The sequence below is a fragment of the Chinchilla lanigera genome, unplaced genomic scaffold (assembly GCF_000276665.1).
Source record: "Chinchilla lanigera isolate Chin_1 unplaced genomic scaffold, ChiLan1.0 scaffold00038, whole genome shotgun sequence".
Taxonomy (NCBI): Eukaryota; Metazoa; Chordata; class Mammalia; order Rodentia; family Chinchillidae; genus Chinchilla; species Chinchilla lanigera.
In genome coordinates, this window is record NW_004955439.1 from 105,490 (window position 1) to 125,423 (window position 19,934).

A 19,934-nucleotide genomic window follows, 5' to 3' on the forward strand; every position below is an offset into this window, starting at 1 on the left:
ACCTAAGCCATCTCTCGGTCTGCAGTCTTGCTCAGAGTTCAGAAAAGACACAAAGCCTTGAATCTTACCAGTGAAGAGGGGCAAAGTAAGACTGCATCAAAAATTATGATAATTTCTGAGCATGGCTTGGGATCTATAAGATTGAGAGCGGTACAGTTCATATCCAGTTGTATCAAACATTCCTGAGACAAATTTCTATTTACAAAAGCAAGACATCTTCCATCCATGTGTTCAACGGTACTTAAGTTGGTAAGTAACATAGGAGTGGTCAGTAAGATAAAGATCCTACTTACAATTCCAAAAAAGAAGGTATATACTCCCTAGGTCTCCCCCTTTACTCAGAAACAAAACACTACAACGGTTTTGACTGATAGGACAGCCAAATCAGAAAGCCCAGTTTAAACTGTTGATACTAAAAGCAAGATCATCAAAATACCAATACCATATTTCAGTGTGTTAAGGCTTCTAGCGAGCAGACACCAGAAAGCTTCTTACAACCCAAGGACTAGTTTCTATATCCAGAAATCCCTTTTGATTCCATGAGTGACACTATGTGCTAGAGAAGAGTTTAAGTTCCCACTACATCTTGCTTATCCCACCTGAGGAATCTGACATTTCTGGTCATCCTCTCCCGCAGCTTATGTGACAGATATGGCATGTGATATGATTTCCTCCTGTTGCTCATGGGCTGTTCCTTTATTACTTCCAACATTAATTCTCTCCTGATGATCTTACCTTTTTGTTGTGATTTCTTTATATTTATCTCCCTATACATTCTTATAGACTGAATTATCAGTAAGTCATTGGCCTTCAAATCTACACGTACAGCTCTAACATCCAGCCAGTGATCTAGCTCCACAGTTTCAGTTTGGAAATGCTTAGGGTGGATGGTGGGATCCATCTGTCAAATTTTCTTTGAGTCTATCATGTTGCCGTGTTTTGGCTCCCAAGCTAAAAAACTCTATAATCATTTCTTACTACTTTATAGAGCCTATTTAAAAACAAAATAAGCAAAACCAAATCTGGCTATAGTATACTTTTAAATTGAGAGCTGGGAGCCTCAGTGCGATTATATTTCCTACTGTCTGCCTTCTTGTATTGGATCAGTGGAGAAAACTAAGTTAGGGCATGTAATTTCTCTCAAGGCATTATTTTAATATGTTCCATTAATAGTACATTTTACACAAACAAAGTTATATAGTTCTTCCATATCAAACACTGACTCAGAAGTACAGAGGGGAGATATGGGTAACTGACACAGTAAGGCAATATAAATCCAAAATTCATAGAGCATCCTCACATAAACCAATACAGAACAAGGACAAATAAAACTATATACAAGCCAGGTCTTTGACATACCTGTACTTCAAATTACCTATGAGAAGAAACACAAAACAATACCAGTGAGCTGTCTCACAAGTTCTAGCTATAAGCTTTTGTGGACACCAAGCATAATCTAGGAAATAAGGAATGAAACAGAGAAAAGCAGCCAGGATCAGGTCTAACACTGATCTAAAACCACCACCAGAAAGGGAAGTTCATCCCATGAGTGAAAACATATGGGTACATACCAGCACATACGATGCAAGGAGGTGCGTTTAGAAAGTTAACTCAAGGGAAAAGAAGATTAAAAGGCAGGAAATGTGCATATTATTAGTAAATAAATACATTATCTTTCAGAAAAGCTGTGAAGATGCAAAAGTATTTCACAATAAAGTATCTTTAAACCACTGTACCTTACAGTAAAGTCATAGGAGCAAGATGCCAGCACTGAAGCATGAAATGGTGAAAACTTAAAAAAAAAAAAAAGTTAGCTATAACATGCTACTCCCTATGGCCATTCTATGAACAATACAATACATTTAAGCTTATTAAAGGGATGTCACTTAAAATGACCCTTTCCAGAACCTTACATGCTTTAATTTGAGGCAAAAATCTTTTGATCTTTTAAGTATCCATTTATAGAAAAAATATTTTTACATTCTCCAAAGAAAACCATTCCTTGAGCCTTCTAGAGCTCATTTAGAATAACTATTTTCAAAGCACAGCTATTCTTGAAAAAATTAAATACAAATTCTTATTAGCTATGCAAATGTAATTCTACAAACGAGGGATTTGAATATATAATAATATATACTTATACAATAATCATATAATTTAACAATTCTATGAATATATATCATGATTATTATAATCATATGCATCAAAATAAACATAAATAAATTTTAAAATAATTTTTATGTCACCTGTATATTACAGTTAAAGAAAAATGTTATAAAGGACAAAAACTGCAAATTTAAAGCAAGTATTTTTAAAGCAAAGATAAATTTAATAAATATTACTTACATTAAAGCACCTTTAATGTAAGTAATGAACATAATGTATAGACTCCCCTTTGCAATTATATTTGTTTGGTGTTTGTCTTATCAGCACATTTTTTTTGTGGTGCTGGGGTTTGAACTCAGGGCCTTGAGCATGCTAGGCAAGTATCACCAAGGTACACCAGCAGCCTACCAACAATATACATTTAAACAGTACTTTGCACCTTGTGTTTTCACTATATCATCCTACTTCATTCTCAGAACTAGTCTAAAACATACACAGAAAATAATTTTCAATTCCTAAAAATCTATACACATAAAATTACCATTAAAAAAATAAAGCAGGCTGGGGATATAACTCAGTGGTAAAATCCCTGCCTCGCGTGTATACGATTGTGGGTCCAGTCCCCAGCACTGCTAGATAAAAAAATAAAAAATAAGTAAATAACAAAACAGGATACTATATCTCCTATGTTGTCTTGCAGCAAATAAAATGTAAAGTATTAATTTAATGCAAATTAGGAATTTTAAAAATAAGAATTACATAGTTATCTTGCTGAAACATTGATAAGGTACATTTTTTGTCTTTAAAAAAAGAAAATTAAAATTGGGAGATATGACTTAATAAAATGTTTTCCATAATGACTTAAGAGAACTTGCCTAAATAAAAGCTAAGAAACTAATTTAAGTCACTAAATAGCCCACATAAATTTCTTGAGAGTAGTACAAAAAAGTTACCCATCCTCTGCTGCTTATAAAGTGGATAATTTTCTATACCTGACACGTGTGGGAACATTCATGTAACTCATCATGTGAGAGAAAAGAAAGAATTAATTACCCCTCTATATCAGTTTCAACATAGTAAAGAGACTTTCCACTGATGGAAAATTATAAAGAATATGATCCTAAAAGTAGACCACTCCAAAAATAACGCTAAAAGGGACAGCAGACTGAAGATGACACGGTAAGGAAAGCATTTTATTTAACTTGAAGTACTGAATGTCTACACTGCCCCAGTTCGTTCAGTAATTATTCAAATTATTTTCTCTAATTTTAGTGTTTAATATTTATTATTACTAATCAGGTAACCAAAACACACACACAAAAATAATAACCCTAACCCCTAAATACCAAAACACTCTTCTATCTATGCTGCACTGATTATATTTAAATTGCAATTTTTAGGGTATGAATAAAAAGAAAAGACAAAAACTTACTTTCACTCTCCTAATAGCATAGCTGTGACCAAGAAGTTCAAACACTGGCTGTCGTACATTCCTTAAGTCCCATCCTCTCAAGCTACAATCAACTGCTCCCGTCACCAGCAAATTCTGCGAACAGTTCAGAAGAACATTAAGCTTTGATCTCTTTGCCATTAAGCAAAACCAAGCCTTTCCAACTAGAAATAAAATCTATTCCCTGATAATTATTTGAGGAGTCATTCTTGAGAGGTTATACAACAATTATAGAAAGTAATCAAAACAGACATTGAACAGCCAAAAAATTAATATAATGAGAGGGAAGAAACTCAATATGCTTTAAGTATATGAGAGAACACTACACAAAAGAAAAAAGACATAGTCCCGAATAGCACTGCGAGTTTTTCAACTTACTGTCAGCAGCAGGAGTAAGTACATATGAGATTAAAATATATGACAAAAGGGCCACCTTTCTCTTTAAAAGGTTTTCAACATGCTCTGAGATCTTACCAGGTGTCCAAAAGCAAGAGGCCTGCTAATGCAGGACTATTTGAAAAAACAAAAGTTATAAATTAAGTGTGTATATTTTTCAAGATCATTATTCCCAACTCTCTTGGGCCTTGTCTTAATACAACAGCTCATCAAACCCAAGAATCTACAGAAATAATGGCGAGTTTATAGCTAATAGTCAGATTTTACAAATTTTGCTGTCTAGAACCTAAAGTGGACTTAGAGTTTTTGGCTCAACAGGCCAAGCGCTGGATCTATCTCCCATCAACATGAGCTGCCAATGCAGTATGTGAATATGTTGGGCTTTAATATAAGCTCATTTAAGGAAGCGTCAGTGGCTTAAAAAACAAGACTTTTTTTTTTTTTTTTTTGGTTTTTCTCTGGTACTGGGAATCGAACTCTTGATCTTGCGCTTGCCAGGCAGGCGCTGTGCCGCTGAGCTAAATCCCCAGCTCCCAAAACAAGACTTTTAACCACAATCAAGTACATCACAAGATCTTTTTAGAATTCAAAGTATATACATAGAGGCCAAAATTTAATTCTCCTAAAGGGAAATTCATTTGTGATGGAAGATATTGAAAGCTATTTGCATTGGTGTTTTTATTTAGATCAAGCATTATTTCTGAATATGTACTATACTTTATTTCTTTTTATTTAAAGAATTCTGCGAATGCAGCATTACCTTAACTTTCACTAATTATTCTAAAAAATAAGGGGGAAAATAAGGTACACATTTTACTTATTTTTCATTTTCAAGAAACCACCTGAAGTACGTAAGTAATTAATACATGCTTAATCCATTCCTATCTCTAATTCATACGTTTGTATGGTTAACTGAAGTTTTGCAAAAAGTTACACATAGACATTGCTAAATTACAAAAGCATGAAAATTAGGCTTACAAAGGAAGATGAAACAAAATATTTTAAAGACTGACACACTGTCAAGTTAAAAAGCAAGCTGCAAATAGTTCAGCAGCCTGACTAGCAAAGTGAAAAAGAAATTAAAGCAAAAGATGACACAAAGTGGTAGGTCAACAGTGATCAAGAAAAGGTATTACACAAACTGTAAAACAGTTCCCCCAAACAAACAAGTCAGGCTGCACCGCTGAACTTTTGAGAATTTCTGTTTCCTATTTTGCTTGTTTTTGAGCACTTAAATCCAATTAATGCTAATGTAGGTCAGTCATAATCATTAGTTAGAAATGAAAGAGACTCAATTTAACTTAATGGGCCAGGAACATCACCGAAGTCCACATAAACAAAGATAAATAAAATCTTGAACATTTCAACACTGTGCAGCAGCACAAAATGGGTCCACACACTGTACCTCGTTGTATTTACACCAGTCACAACTCAGAATTTCCGCCTGATGTGCTGGAATCACAATTCTGACTCCTGCTGCCTTCATATCCCAAATTCTCAGAGTCTGATCACCTGGGAAATAAAGAAGACACAATCACTTCCCATGACACCACTTGGATGCTCAATGACCTAATTAATAGTTCATAATAATAAACCAAGTAGAAATACTTTCGCTATTAAGGATACTGCTATCTTTCACACATTTGTATGTATATATGTGTGTGTGTGTGTGTGTGTGTGTATTCAAAGAGTCCACCAAAAAATGTATGAAACTTCTGCAGTTTGCTGTACTAACAAATGTCTGGAAGCGCGTGGCCACAACTCTGAGCATCTCTTGTAAATGGGAGAGGCCAAAGGTTAATTTGTATAAATATGATGTCTCAGTAAATTTAGTATTAAAATACACAAGTTTTTCCTTTCCTGATGTATACATTTTTGACAGTCTCTCTCTCTCTCTGCACACACACACACACACACACACACACACACACTACTACTAAAAATGGAGGACTGCAAGGTGCAGTGGTGGTGCACGCCTATAATCCCAACTACTCAGGAGGGTGAAGTGGTGTGTTTGGAAGCCATTCCTATCTCCCCTAATAATAACATGAATAACAGCTAACATTTATTGAGTGCTTCCTATGTGCCAGGTCCTGTTCTAAGCATTGTATACATATTGAGTTTTTATAAAACTTGATAATAATTATATGAAACAGTACTGCTATAGTACTTTACAAATGAGGAAACTGAGGTATACGGAAATGAAATAACTCACCCCTGGATACTAAGTAATAGAATCAGGATCTGGAACCAGAACCCACGTAGTCTGGATTCCCAGCACATGCACTTTACAACTATAATAGGCTGTCTCCTATGTTGTCAGGGGCCAAATGTTAGTCAAAGCTTGCTGACACTTGAGAAATTACTCTTTTTTTTCTGTTATTTTCTATAATTAGACAGAAAACATTTTCTTCTCTCTCTCACCTACACACAGTGGCTACCTGGTCAGATTTTGCCAGCATTATTTAAAAAAAAAAAAAAAAAAAAAAAAAAAAAAAAAACGAATCACTACAGACAAAGTTAAAATTTCTATTGTATTTCCAATCTCACTCCCCCTCACCGACCCCCAGGTGAGAGGCCATCACAATCACGAATTTGGTATGCATGGCTTTAGTCTGTGTTTTTGTAACACAGTACTCTTGCTATACTTTCATGGATCATAAATATGTACTACTGTTTTGTGTGAAGCTTTTTCTTTTTTAATTTAAAAACACTGGTACTTTATAAAAGGCTGAAAAACACTTTGATAGATGAAAGAAACTAATATTTTTGGATCTAAGGACAGTAGGGATGAAAGAAAGGATGAGTTTGAATGTACGAAATGGAAGTAGTTCTGAATTAGTACAGGCTGGAGCTTCAAATATCTTCAGGAGCCCTAAAGACATTCACTGTCTTTGGCTAGCCACCGGTCAGCAGAATTTGTTTCAGAGTTCCAAAGAGCTTTGATGAAATGATCTTTCATGACTTTTCCTAGACTTCAGTGCCTACAGCAGGGTAACATGGATGTCTGGCAGCCAGTCTGCCCAGAAACACCCTTCCTCCAAGAACAGCACATGTCCTCCCCACCAAGAGAGTCAAAAAAGACCCATGGCTCATCACAGATTCAGACCACAGCCAACAGGTCCAAAAGTGGCTATTTGGCATTTTTCAGAACTGAAAAAAATGTTAATCCCTCTCATACAGAATTTACTGATTATAACATTTAGGAGTTTCTGCTGGCCATGTGTGCCAGGGTGTGGAGAAAGCCAGCCGGCAGGGTCAAGTCACCGGCCAGGGTCCAGTCTAGATGAGAGACACAGAATGTGACTCAGGGAAGTTCAAGCATTCCTTTTCTTTCAGGAACACGCTTTTCATGTCAGAACAACCCAGTTCTATCACTTGCAGACAAAGGAGATACTCACTCTTATGATATTCTTCCCAATTTGCCATCTCTAAAAAGGCCAAGTCCCAGAGAAATACATTTGATTCAGCACGAGCCTTCCATTAAAGCATATGAAATATCAAAGTGATGCTCAGTAGCTAAAAACTGGTGTCTAATACTAGGTCTGAAACCGTGAAGTCTGCTATAGCTATGATTAAAGAGCACTGTCCAAAGGCCAACGAACTTGAGTTCACCTCATAATTACCTTATCTGAGTATATAAATGAATATGGCACCAATACATTACAGTGAGTGTGGATTAAGAGATTAAGTAAGTTATTTTAGCACTAACATGGATGAATCACAAAACATGGTGTTGAGCGAAAGAAAGCAGACACAAAGTATAAAATAGCAATGGTAACCTATGCTATTAGAAAGGAGACATGGTCATACCAATAGGCAGGGTAATGATTTTAAGAACAGGAGCAGGTCCTGTGTGCAAATGTGTTTCTGAACCCTAGTCTGGTTACACAGATGTTCTCACTGTAGAAATTCATCAAGTGGCACAGTTCAGGGTACACACCATTTTGTATGTGTATAAAAGATTAAACAACACAACAGAGGTTGGGTGGGTGGTTATTCTATTTCTCTGACATAATATTTTGGTTCTGCAACATCACATTCAAGCAACAAATTTTTAAAAGCCATAGCTTACATTGTTCCCTCCTGCAATTAACCCAAGTGACACAAAAATGTGAAGACTATTCTGCAGGAACTGAGAATTCTAATTCTTTGACAGCCATTCCTATTGTACATATTTGGTACTTTGCCCTCATCATTCTGGTTCCCATGTAAGAGAGAAATCTTTTAGCCAAATGGTATAATGACTCACTCAACTCTCTCAGACATTAGGACATCTGTAATTTTTTTTTCCTTTAAATCGCATCTTCTAAATAACTGGCCTTTCATTGTCAGCCAGACATTTATCAGGGACCTTTGATGGTACCACAGGCCCACCTGAATTACCAGCTTCTCTTATCAGCTGCAGACCTGCAACTGGCAGAACTGGCAGAATAGGAAGTTCTGGCTGTTTTCATATCTGATTTCAAACTGCAGCAAGAGGAAGTTGGGTAGGAAGAATGAGTATAAACAGCCTAAAACTGTGAAGTGAACTGCGTGCCAAATGGGCGCTTCTGGGGCTAAATAATTGAATTGAAATGCCAGATGCCTATCAGATGTAATATGACTTTTCTTATACCATAGTAGCACGCGGTTTGTTTTAACTACTGGCTGGACCCCACACATTCAGGCATGGCTATGACTTATGCAATTATATGGAGTCTGTGATAGCAATAACTTAGTTTTCATGGTTCAAAAGAAAGTTTACTTCATATTAATCTTCTTTATATAAAATGTTTGAATATTATTCCTTTCTGTCTTATATAATTTAGAAATATTAATTCTGTACTAGTACAACTACTATAAACTAGACAAAACATAATGTTCTTCAAGAACCCTGTTAGAGAAGGTATACCTAGATCTGCTTATCTAGAAAGTCCTCCCTTTTTGGCCTTAGCTTTGCTAGTAATAAGAAGTTTGGTTCTAGACTTGCAAATACAGTACTACAGAACCTTTAAGGTGACTAAATTCTTGGAGTAGCCTAAATGCTATATTGTCATATATATATTATCAAGTTGTTACAAATTGCTACATATTTAATTATATGTATGTCACCAGGTTAGACATAAAAATAGATCTTGATTTTCTATCATAAAAACTACCATCAAAAACAAATATTTTACAACCTTGGGTTCCATAACCATAAGCTTTGCAGTTGATATTATTGTTATGTAAAGATCATCGCAAGTCCTTGTCTGTAAGCAACAAGACAAAGCAAGCATTATTTTTAAAGACTCACTCACAAAATAGAAAAAAATACTACAGAGTGCTCAAACTAAGAAACCGTTTCTTCCCTGAATTTAACAGTGAAATCACTCTGGGTTTTATAAAAGAGGAATAAATAGATCACTACCAAAACAAACATGGAATTCTCTTTACATCAGCTGAAATAAGCTATTAACTTGGCACATCGAACAGAGCTACTCCACAGACCAGTGCGGCGCTCCTCAACTCAGGCTGATCACCTGCCTCAGCTGTACTTTAAAAACATACTTCCCTACTGGCACTTTGATTCAGCAGAACTAAGATGGAGCTCAGAGTTCTGCTGCTGTTGAAGTTCCACCAAAGACTCTGACGACCAGCGGGTTTTAGAACCACTGGACCAGCATGTTACCGCACAACTGTATGTGCCTGATTCTGTCTAGGGCAAGCTACTTTAAACCTTGTCCTCAGACTCTTGGTTCTGGGATCAGCACTGTTCATTTTTGCAGCACATATGCAATGCAAAGGCCATCCTGATGCTCCTTAGAAATGCTCTGTCTCTCCTCATCCCATACCTTTGCCTCCTACCTCTCATGTCCTAACACTTGTTCAGAAACTGGCAGCTTATACTTTATTTCCTCAGGGAAGTGTCTCTGATCAGCCATCCCTGACAAGCTCAGGAATCACATATGTGTCTCCACAGAATTTTGAGCACACATGTTATAAAAAGAGGTGATGTTTCCCAAGCCCTTACTCTGTGTCACAGTGTTCTACGCGTACATGAACTCAATCATAGTCAAAACTCCATGATGTGGATATTATTATCACCCTTATACTAGAAATAATGGAGGGGCCGAGGTTAAAGAGCAAAAGTCACACAGTAGTGGAGAAAGCTGTGATTTGAAGCAGCCCAGCTCCAGAGTCGACCTTCCTAACCACTGTACCGTAGTACCTCTCCTCAAAGAACTGTACACTCCTTATCATGAGCTTCTGGTGTTTTCTTACATGTTTTTTCTCCCTGGATTATAGACAATAGGAGGGCAGGAATTGTTTTCTTTCTCACTGAATAACCAGTCCCAAGCAAATGATGAGCATTCCATAAATACCTGACAATGTCCCTCTCAACAAACAAAACGAACTCAGATATGTTTTCAAAATTCTAATAAGTTACTCCCTTATTTTGTATAATAACAATAAAAATATTTTAATGTTTGGCTGTGAAATGCACTGAGCTACATAAAAGAATATGTGAAAACAAGACAAACCAAATCTGCTAAATAGTTCGTTTCCTACTGATGGATTACATAGCTTGGTAAGCAATGTTCTTGACTCCCTGGAAATAGCTAAAGTATAATAAAAGTTTCAGAGATTACTTTTTACTCTACCACAATTCTTTCAATATTATTGTAGAATGGAAGAGAAATTCAATTTTTTTTTCAAATTTATGAAATAAACTACTATTTTAAAATCATCATGAAGAAAATGGCAAATGTTTGATAAATCAACCTTCTCATATATTTTCTCAATGGCGTTACTGTATCCAATTTCATAAGGAAAGCTTTTTTAAAGCTTGTTTGTTTTGTTTAAGGAACATATTTCATAGCTTATAGTTCTAGTGCTTGATTTGATTCATCACATCCCTTCTGATTTTTTTTTTTTTGGTACCAGGAGTCCCCTCTGATTTATTTTAAGCCTTAAGTGTGCAGCCAACTTAATGAACACCAGCCTTCTAGAATCTATCCACCTACTTCTACCTTATCATCATTCATTCTTTCCATCCTCACCTCATGCAGCTGGCATACAGCCCTCTCCCATCTTCTGCTCCCAAATGCAGCGGCTAAACTAGGCTGGAGTCAATCAAAACATTAGATCCCTCTTCCTCAGGCACCATAATGAAGTTCAGGATAATCCAAATGGATTCAACAAAACCAATGAGAGAAAATAAAGCTTTTGTGGAAGTTTGAGAGGGAATCTCTTAGGTTTTCCTATTGGACACAAACTAGAAAGTAAATAGGGGTTGTAGCTACTGCCATCTTGCCATTGCATGGTACTTGATACTGAAACCAACACAGCAGAAGGCAGAGCCCTACATCCAGCCATGCCTCTAAAGCCAGATTTAATTCTAGACTTTTCAACTCTATGAGCAAATAAATGACACTCTAACACAGCTTAGTTCAATTTTTTAATTCTTAATCAAAGGGATAAAACCACTATTTATATTTATAATGTAACACAACAAAATAACCTAATTAAATATACGATCTCTTCTGTGAAAGCAAATGGTCATTTTGTCGATAGAAGAATTTTATATACTACCCATGCAAACTATACAGACAATTTAAAAAGCTAAATGTTGTAATTACACTGCTAACTCTATAGTTAATCTCTTTCTACCCAGTCTTATACGCTGAATATTCCATATGCATTGTCCAGTGTCAATATTATATGCATAATGTCACACAAAGGCCAGTGTAAAAGGAAGAGGTATGCATGACTCAGCCTAAACAAAAGGCTAATACACACAATTCTGCCTCTGTTTAAATAAATGCAGCTGTGTTAGTTCATGATTCTGTCACTAGGTTTCATATTTGGTCATAGGCATAAAAAGAACAATGATTAAAAATAAATGAGGATAGGGTAAGAGTATAGCTGGGGGTTGGAGTGAGTCCTTAGCAGGCAAAAGGTCCTGGACTCAACACCAGCAGCTCCCCGCAAAAGAAATGAAAGCAATTTTACACTTGAAATTACTTACTTGTTATAATAAAAACAAATTTACATGCAATAGAAAAATGAAAGAATGTTTAAAAATCTATCAGTAGTTTAAGGCACTTTACTTACCAATACTTTTCCAAATATGTAAAATTAGACTTATTATTAAATTTAATTCTGCAAGCATTGCCCTTTAGAGCACACAGCAGACATGCCTTCACTGTTTCACTGGAAGGGAAGTGTGCTTCTGTTCATTTGGAAGGTGGATCTATTCTAAGCACCAATTTCATCCAGGGTCTCAAGTGATTCCTTTGAAGCTACAGTAAAGGATATAAAGCCAAAGGGCATCCCTCCCTCTAAGAAAATTTTCTTTACCTCTATCTAACTTATGCCCTTATACGAATTTTCATTCAATTTCAGCCAACAATGGTAAAAATATAAAGCGGTAAAATTATAACTATTAAACTATCATCATATAGTTCTGATTCACTACACACTATGAACTTTACAATTTCATTTTCATTAAATTAAAAGTAGAAAAGTTGATTAACTCAAATTATTTACACAGGTTAAAGGGTTAATTAATTTAAATTAAGTATATTGCTATCAATTACTGAGTATACACCCAGCCTTGTGATTAGCTGGGTCACAAAATGATAAAAAATCAAAGTAAAAATTCATTCGTAGAAAAGGAAATGTGGGGGCTGGGGATTTAGCTCAGCGGCACAGCGCCTGCTTGGCAAGTGCAAGGTCGTGAGTTTGATTCCCGGTACCAGAAAAAAACCAAAAAAAAAAAAAGAAAAGAAAGAAAAGAAAAGAAAAGGAAATGTGACTAGAGAAAATTTTAACTGGCCTCATCCCAAAAGACTCCACATTTTGGCAAAGACTGAATTCAGATTATAGACAAATAAGCTGACTCAGGTAACTTAGAAATTTTTAAAAAATAGTAGTACTAGTTTTCTTTCTAGAAAATAAGCTGTTAATTTTTATTACAGTCAAAATATTTCTTAAATTAACTACAGCTCCATACAAAGACATGGTCATTATTCACTATAAAGACCTCATAAAAGTCTACAATCTAAATGGATATATCTGTACACAATTTACCTGAAAGTTTCCATTTGAGTATCTTCAACCAACCAAATGAAACTTCAAGAATTTAGGTAAATTTGGTTATTTTTAATTTTTAGAATTAAAAATAAGAAAAGCAAGTGTTGAAAGGATTTTTCTGACAGTACATTTGCTGTGGAAGCCATTCAGCATAAGTCGACAACTCACAGCACTGACAGTTTATCAGCAAGAAAGGAACACTTGTCCCACCTCCTCCCTGCCTTTGGATGCTGGACAATTAAATGAGAAGACAACACCAGAACACACTACCTCCTCCTCCCCTTTCTCCTCCCTCAAGTAACTGTGCAAAAGAGCTCCCAGTTCTTTATCTCCTTTCATGGTTCTCTACCAGGGGTCGCAACACATTTTCTACAAAGAACTACACAATAAATATTTTTGACTTTGAGGGCCACTAATTCTCTGTAACAGCTACTGAGTTTACCACCACCATGGGAAAGCAGCCATAGATAATATGTAAGTGGACAGACATGGTCATGTTCCAGCAAAACTACGGAAACTGTCAGCCATTTTCATCTAAGGGCACTGGTTCGCCCACCTGTGCTCTGTTCTAAAGTCTCAGAGCAATTCACTTTCAAATTTTCCCTACTCGCCCAGAGCAGCTGTCTGTCCTCTCTCTTTTCCCCCTTCTCCCACCTTCAAATAAACTGCTTTATTTAAAAAATAAGTAAAATAAAAATAAAGGTTCTTCTGCTTAGTTTGCCCCGGGTGCTCTGATTTACTGTGATGGCTTCAGCCAATGACTTGGTATTTATTCACAAGGCCGTATTTCTCAGCTCCAAACTCAACCCGCTCATTGATAAGCCCACATGTGTGTCTCATAGGTTCAAGAGTTTTCTAAAAGAAAACGATCTTCTTTTTCAAATTATATCCCTTTTCTCAGTTATGATATTACCATCCACAGATTTTTCCTTACCAAGAAACTAGGAGTTATTCTTTAGGAGTGAGACTCATTGTAAGAAGTAATCTGGGCCTCAGCTAATTCTTGTCAAGAAGTGGGTAAAAAATGAAGAGATCTCAGGGCACAAAAACGGAGTAACACACTCCCATTTTCTCTGAATCTAGGGGACACAGTGCCACCTAATGGAAGAAACAAAGACACTCTTCAGTATTTTTGGTAATTTCAGAATTATTTACCTGAGGCTGAAGCAAAACAACCAGGGATATGGGGAGACCAGATTGTGCTATAAATGACACTCTCATGGCCGCTAAAGGTGCACAGAGACTTCCCAACAGCTGGATCCCACTACAAATAAATGAACAGACCAATTACCCGAGGTAAATTCAAGTATGCGCTCTTATATACACTATAATATACTACATAGATTCACACATAGACATACCTAACGTACTTTTGGGGACCTATTTTTAAATAAAGTAAGATGGTCTTTAAGGGGTCAAATAATCAATGGTAAGCTAATTTTTATTTCATAGCCCAAAGACTAGAAAATATTAAATTCTAATTAATGTTTTAATATATTATTTGGAAAAATTAACTGTTCAGTTTTAAAGCTACAGAAGGGCACTTTGGAAAAGAAAAAACTCAGCAGAAGCTCTAGAGAGAAGAATACTTATTTTCAAATTACAGTAATGCTGACATACCACTTTGACAGTCTGATCCCATGAGCCAGACACCACAAGCTGCTCACCTCTGGTTTGGCTCCAATCAACACTATAAACCTAAAAACATTTTAAAGGGTTTAGAAAGCAAAATAGCATCAAGTTCAATATTACATTTCATCTCTTGTAACAGTGATAGCCAGCTAGAATAACTAATTTACTTCATGGAAACGTCAGATAAAGTCCTATCCATCTCGACATTATGTCTGAGAAATGGAAAGGTGATTCGTCCATTTGCCATGTCTATTTCTTGTAGATAAGACTCTGTCTGATTTAATATAATTCTACAGATTACTTTCAAACTTCTTCACTAAAACAAATTATACCTGTTTTTAAACCTATCAACAAATCACTGTTTGCAACACTGTGAAGAAATATCAAAGCAGATTAAAAAGTCAGTATCCAAAACACCTTGCCTTATCAATGTTTATCAGAAAGCATTAAAATTCAATTCATATCCCTCTCTAGCCTTTCTTAGCAAAACCTTATAGGAAACAGGTGATCCCTTCAGATTTCTTAATAAGCAACTCGAGTTATCTAATGCTGCTATTCCAGTGTATGCTTCAATGCTCCCAGGGAACCATTCAAATGAGCTATTTGAAACTTACGGGAATATTTTTCATTCTGTCATTCTGCAACAGATTATACAGAGACCATTACGATAAGCTACATAATGTGATGGAAATACAAGGCAATTATTTAAATTTTGTTTGTTGTCTAAATTTATTATACTACAAGACTCATCATCATTAACCCCTCTCAAAATACTCCCCTGACTTTAAACACTTTTATCATGGTGCTTGCCAAGTTCTGAAGCAGTTCTGCAAGCTCCCTGTGATGTCTTTAGTCACACTTTCACAGCTGCCTTGATCTCCTGAATCAATTCAAAACTTCTACCGTTCATGGTCATTCTGGCTTTGGGGAAGAGTCAGAAGTCCTATGATACCACATCCATCCAGTATACAAAGTGGATGAGGACACACTGTAATGTTTTTACAAGCCTGCCTTTCCCTTGGATGGCACTCAGCAGCAGCATTCACTGTATTTGTTATTACACCCCATAAAGACATTCATGAAAGCAGACTTACACAGCGGGGATGTAGCTCAGCGGCACAAGTGACTGCCTGGCAAGTGCATGGTCCTGAGTTTGATTCCCAGTATCCAAAAAAAAGAAAAAAAACCCAAGCTGGGTGTGGTAGTGCATGCCTGCAATCCCAGCACTCAGGAGGCTGAGGCAGGAGGATCACTGCAAGTTTGAGACCAGCCTGAGCTCCAAAGTAAGCTCAAGGCCAGCTTGGATTGAAACCAGTTTGAGGCCAGCCTGGACCACAAAGCAACATCCTGTCTCCAGACTAAAAAAAAGTGGCAAGAGCCATGGGATAAGCGTGTCTGAAGTGGGGATAAGATTTGGAGGGGATTAATGGCAATGGGTCTTTTACTATAGTACACTTTTTAAATTTAAACATTTACTGCATACATACCGTCACCCCATATGCGCATAAATATCCTTTACAAAAATGGTAGTGACATGGACTGAGTAGATGTTACTAAATGTGGTCAGCCAGCAGGTTATTCTGAATCATGCCTGCAATCCCAGCACTATGGGAGGCTAAGGTAGGAAGATGACAAGTTCGAGCCCAGCCTCCGCATCTTAGCAAGACCCTGTCTCAAAACTAAAGATTTTAAAAACAGCTGGGGATATAGCTCACTACAAAGGTCCTGGATTCAGTACCTAGTATTGCAAACAAAAACAAAAACAAAAAACTCTAACTCCACATATATGCAAGAATATGATATGCGAGTATGGCTTTTCTACGGCTTAAGGAAAGGTTACTTGCGCTCTGCTACCTGGTGCTATGCTGAGCCATGTTAGAGTTCAAGAAGAGAAAGACCAGTAACACTGATGCTGTATTTATTTAAAATTCCGATGTTTTATCACTTGAGTATCGGGTCTAAAAAAGTCAAATTTAGAGAAGCAGCATAGAATGGTGCTTGTCAGGAGCTCGCGACGGGAAGAGAGGGAGATGTGGCCGCGAGGACAAATTCTCAGGGAAGAGCTCTAGGGCACAGCACAGTAACTGTAGTTAGTAACTATGACTGAATAACTGAAATTTGCAGAAAGTTGGTCTTAGATGTTCTCACCACACACACACATACACAAATGGGAACTATGTCAGGTGACCAGTTAACTAGTGTAATTGTGGGAATCACTACTCAAGGTTACTTGTATCAAGAAACTACATTATACACTTTAAATATATAATTTTTAATTGGTCAATTATAATTCAATAAAGCCAGAATTTTTAAAAATAAAATTATTAAGTTTTCCAGAAAAAAGTGAAAAAGGAAATTTTATATTTTGTTCCCCATACAGCTTTTACACTGTTACTTTAAAAATAGTGCATTCACAAATTTATCTTGATTACAAAACTAGGGACAGGGGCTTATGCATTTGCAGCCAAGTAAATGCCTCACACACCCCAACCCTTACCCAGGCCCTCCTGCTGCCCTCTTCATGTGAGACAGAAGGGTGGCTAGAACCATGGAAGAATCACAACCTAGCACCAGAGAGCAGCTCATGAAGGAAATAGAAGGGCTAAAAAACTGCTGGACTATCTGTTAGTTAAGAATGGAAAAAAACAGTTTTGGAAGCAACCACTGAAGATCTTGAGAGCTAAAGAATTTGATTTTATCCTCTTAGCCTCTAAATTTCTCCCACAAAGGCCTCATACTAAATGCTAAATTTCTTCTATCAAGGGTTACATGGTAAGTGTCTTAGACTTTCTAGGCCAGCAAGCACTGTCACAGCTACTACACTCAACGCTTGTAGCACATAAAGGCAGCTTTGGTCAGTGGCACAGCTGTATTCCAGTAAGACTTTATTTACAAATCAAACATTGAGCCAGGTTTGCCCTTGGCCTGCAAGACTGGAGTTTGCCAGCTCCTGCTCTAGGCTGATATGAACAGTCAAAAGTAACAATAATATACTAATAACAACAAAAATTTTACTAATACTCAAAAGGCTGAGGGCAGAGAGTCACAGGGTTGAGACCAATGAGAACTTTTTGAGAACCTGTCTCAAAATAAAAAATGAAAATAAAAATAAAGTAAATAAATAGCCCTGGGGATGTAGCTTAGTGTTCTCTGGGTTAAATGCTCAGCTGAAAACAAAACAAAACAAAAAATCTTTATTGAACATTGTGTGCCAGAAGTTCTCGTCAAAACTTAATATATTTTACCTCATGTGATGTTCATTTCTATGAAGTAAATACTTCCATGCCAAGGCCCAGACAGATTAAGTATTTGTCCACACTCCCCAGGCTAATTAGGTACAGAGCTGAAATCGGAACCTACACAGCCTAATCGCAGAGCCTACTCTTAGCTGCTATGCCAGACTGTCTGTAGACAGCAAGCTGCCTGAAGGCACTGTTAAGTCAGAACTTCTCGGTCTCATGCGGCTCTAATATCAGAGACATAAAGCCCTGCCCCTGCTGGCATTACACTTCACTAGAGCTACACTGGGCCTAGACTAATTCCACTTTCATGAGTTATCCATATCCAAGAGTGTGAAGTCCCTGTCTGCTCATAAAACCCCACTTATCGATCAAGACGTATCCCCAGTACAGCCTCTATGAACTAAGCCTCTCTGGTGAGCACCACAGTCAGTGAAATGCTCTCACCTACGTCTAATCCAGCACTTACACATTTTACTAAAGGTCATGTTAAATAACTGCCATATTCACGAGATATTGGAGACCTCCTCATGAGCAAAACCATTGAGTTTTGAGTACATGTAGGTTCATCACAATGAAAACAGGCAATCAATAATTGTTGGTTACAATATTATAACCAATCAAATTGACCCTCACAACCTGCATCACTGCTAAGTACTGCTAACTAAAGACCAACTTTTTCAGCTTAGACTCCATTGCTTCCACATACTTCCATCGTGACGCCAGAGCCAAAACCTTATGACTGCTCATCCCAATACTGCAACGCCTCCATCAGATCAGAAAACCCAGCCATCAGAGAACAAATGATGTGAGGTAAGAAAACCTGGCTGATGACAGAGGTTGTTGCCTGCTGTCCTGTCTGTCACACAACGAAGTAACAAGCATTAAGTCTCTACAATAAACGTAAGGATAGGGCAGACACAGTGGTGAGGTTAACAAAAAAAGGGATAATAAAAAAAATAAGAGCCAACTCGATCAATCAATATTTTGTTTTATTGTGTTTAAAATATTAGGGTATTTTAATCAAAGAACAACTGAAGACATAAGTGCAATAGGGGTGCTGTGATGGAAAATGCAACTTGATACCCAGAAGAGATGATTAAAGCAGGGCCTTGAGGACTGGCTAAAAGATCAGCAGGCAGAAAGCAGAGTAACAAGTAACTAGAGATGCCCCTAAAGACACCACGCACGGCATACCGCACCCTAGTGATTAGGGCTAGAACACGACAAGATAGTACGAAGGTTCTGTGCAACTTTAGTGATGGTGTCATTAACAGAAGCGGCAGAGTAGAGGAAGAAAACGTTTAATTTATATACACTGAGTTTGGAATATGGAAATAGTTAATATGAACAGCATTTGAGCTAAGCTCTGAAAAGAACTTATAGTCATGGAGACATCTGGGAAGACAGCTGAAAAGAGAAGACTGGATTCCACTATCCCAACTTCAAGCCAGTTCACTCACCTGGTCAGCAAACATTTAGTAAGCACCTACTCTGTACAAAACAAGGAGGGGACAGGTACGGTGGGAGACAAGACCTGCCTGCGTGGACCTTACATTTTAACAGAAGAAGACACCTATAAATAAATGTATAACTTCAAGTTGTGATTTTTAAGACCACAAAAATAAAGCAGAGTAACGAGGCAAGGGCATGGTGTGGTTTCTCAATACAACAATCAGGGAAGACCTCTAAGCAGAGATCTGAGCGTGACAAAAGACTGGAGTGCTGATCTGAAAGGCACCACTTCAGGCAGAGTGAATGGGAAAGACAGGAAGTAGGAAACAAGCGTACCGTATCTGTGGAAAAGCAAGGGCAAAGATTTAGAATATAACACCCTGAGGGGCCATGGTTAAGAGTTTGTAATCTTTCTGAAGAGGCCACCACCATCAACCAGTTTAGACTGTAACATCCTTCTAACTGCTGTCCCACAGATTCTTGTTCACTTCTAGTCATTATGCATACTGAATAAAGTGTTTATAAATACAGATTAATGCACACAGCTTTTCACGGGTTTCATATTATGTGGCTCCTGCAGCCTATCATCCTCACTC

At 37.1% G+C, this 19,934-nt stretch overlaps 1 protein-coding gene across 2 annotated transcripts in view; it reads right to left on the reverse strand.

Annotated features, from left to right (window-relative positions):
• Pex7 (peroxisomal biogenesis factor 7) overlaps positions 1–19,934 on the reverse strand; it is a 66,977-nt gene that overhangs the window by 34,188 nt on the left and 12,855 nt on the right. For both annotated transcript variants that reach the window (XM_005390459.2, XM_005390461.2), the window contains exons 4-8: positions 14,633–14,710; positions 14,168–14,276; positions 5,358–5,464; positions 3,539–3,652; positions 1,737–1,792 (exon numbers count right to left, since the gene is read on the reverse strand). In XM_005390459.2, the coding sequence (XP_005390516.1) occupies positions 1,737–1,792; positions 3,539–3,652; positions 5,358–5,464; positions 14,168–14,276; positions 14,633–14,710 (464 nt within the window). The remainder of the gene's footprint in view (positions 1–1,736; positions 1,793–3,538; positions 3,653–5,357; positions 5,465–14,167; positions 14,277–14,632; positions 14,711–19,934) is intronic.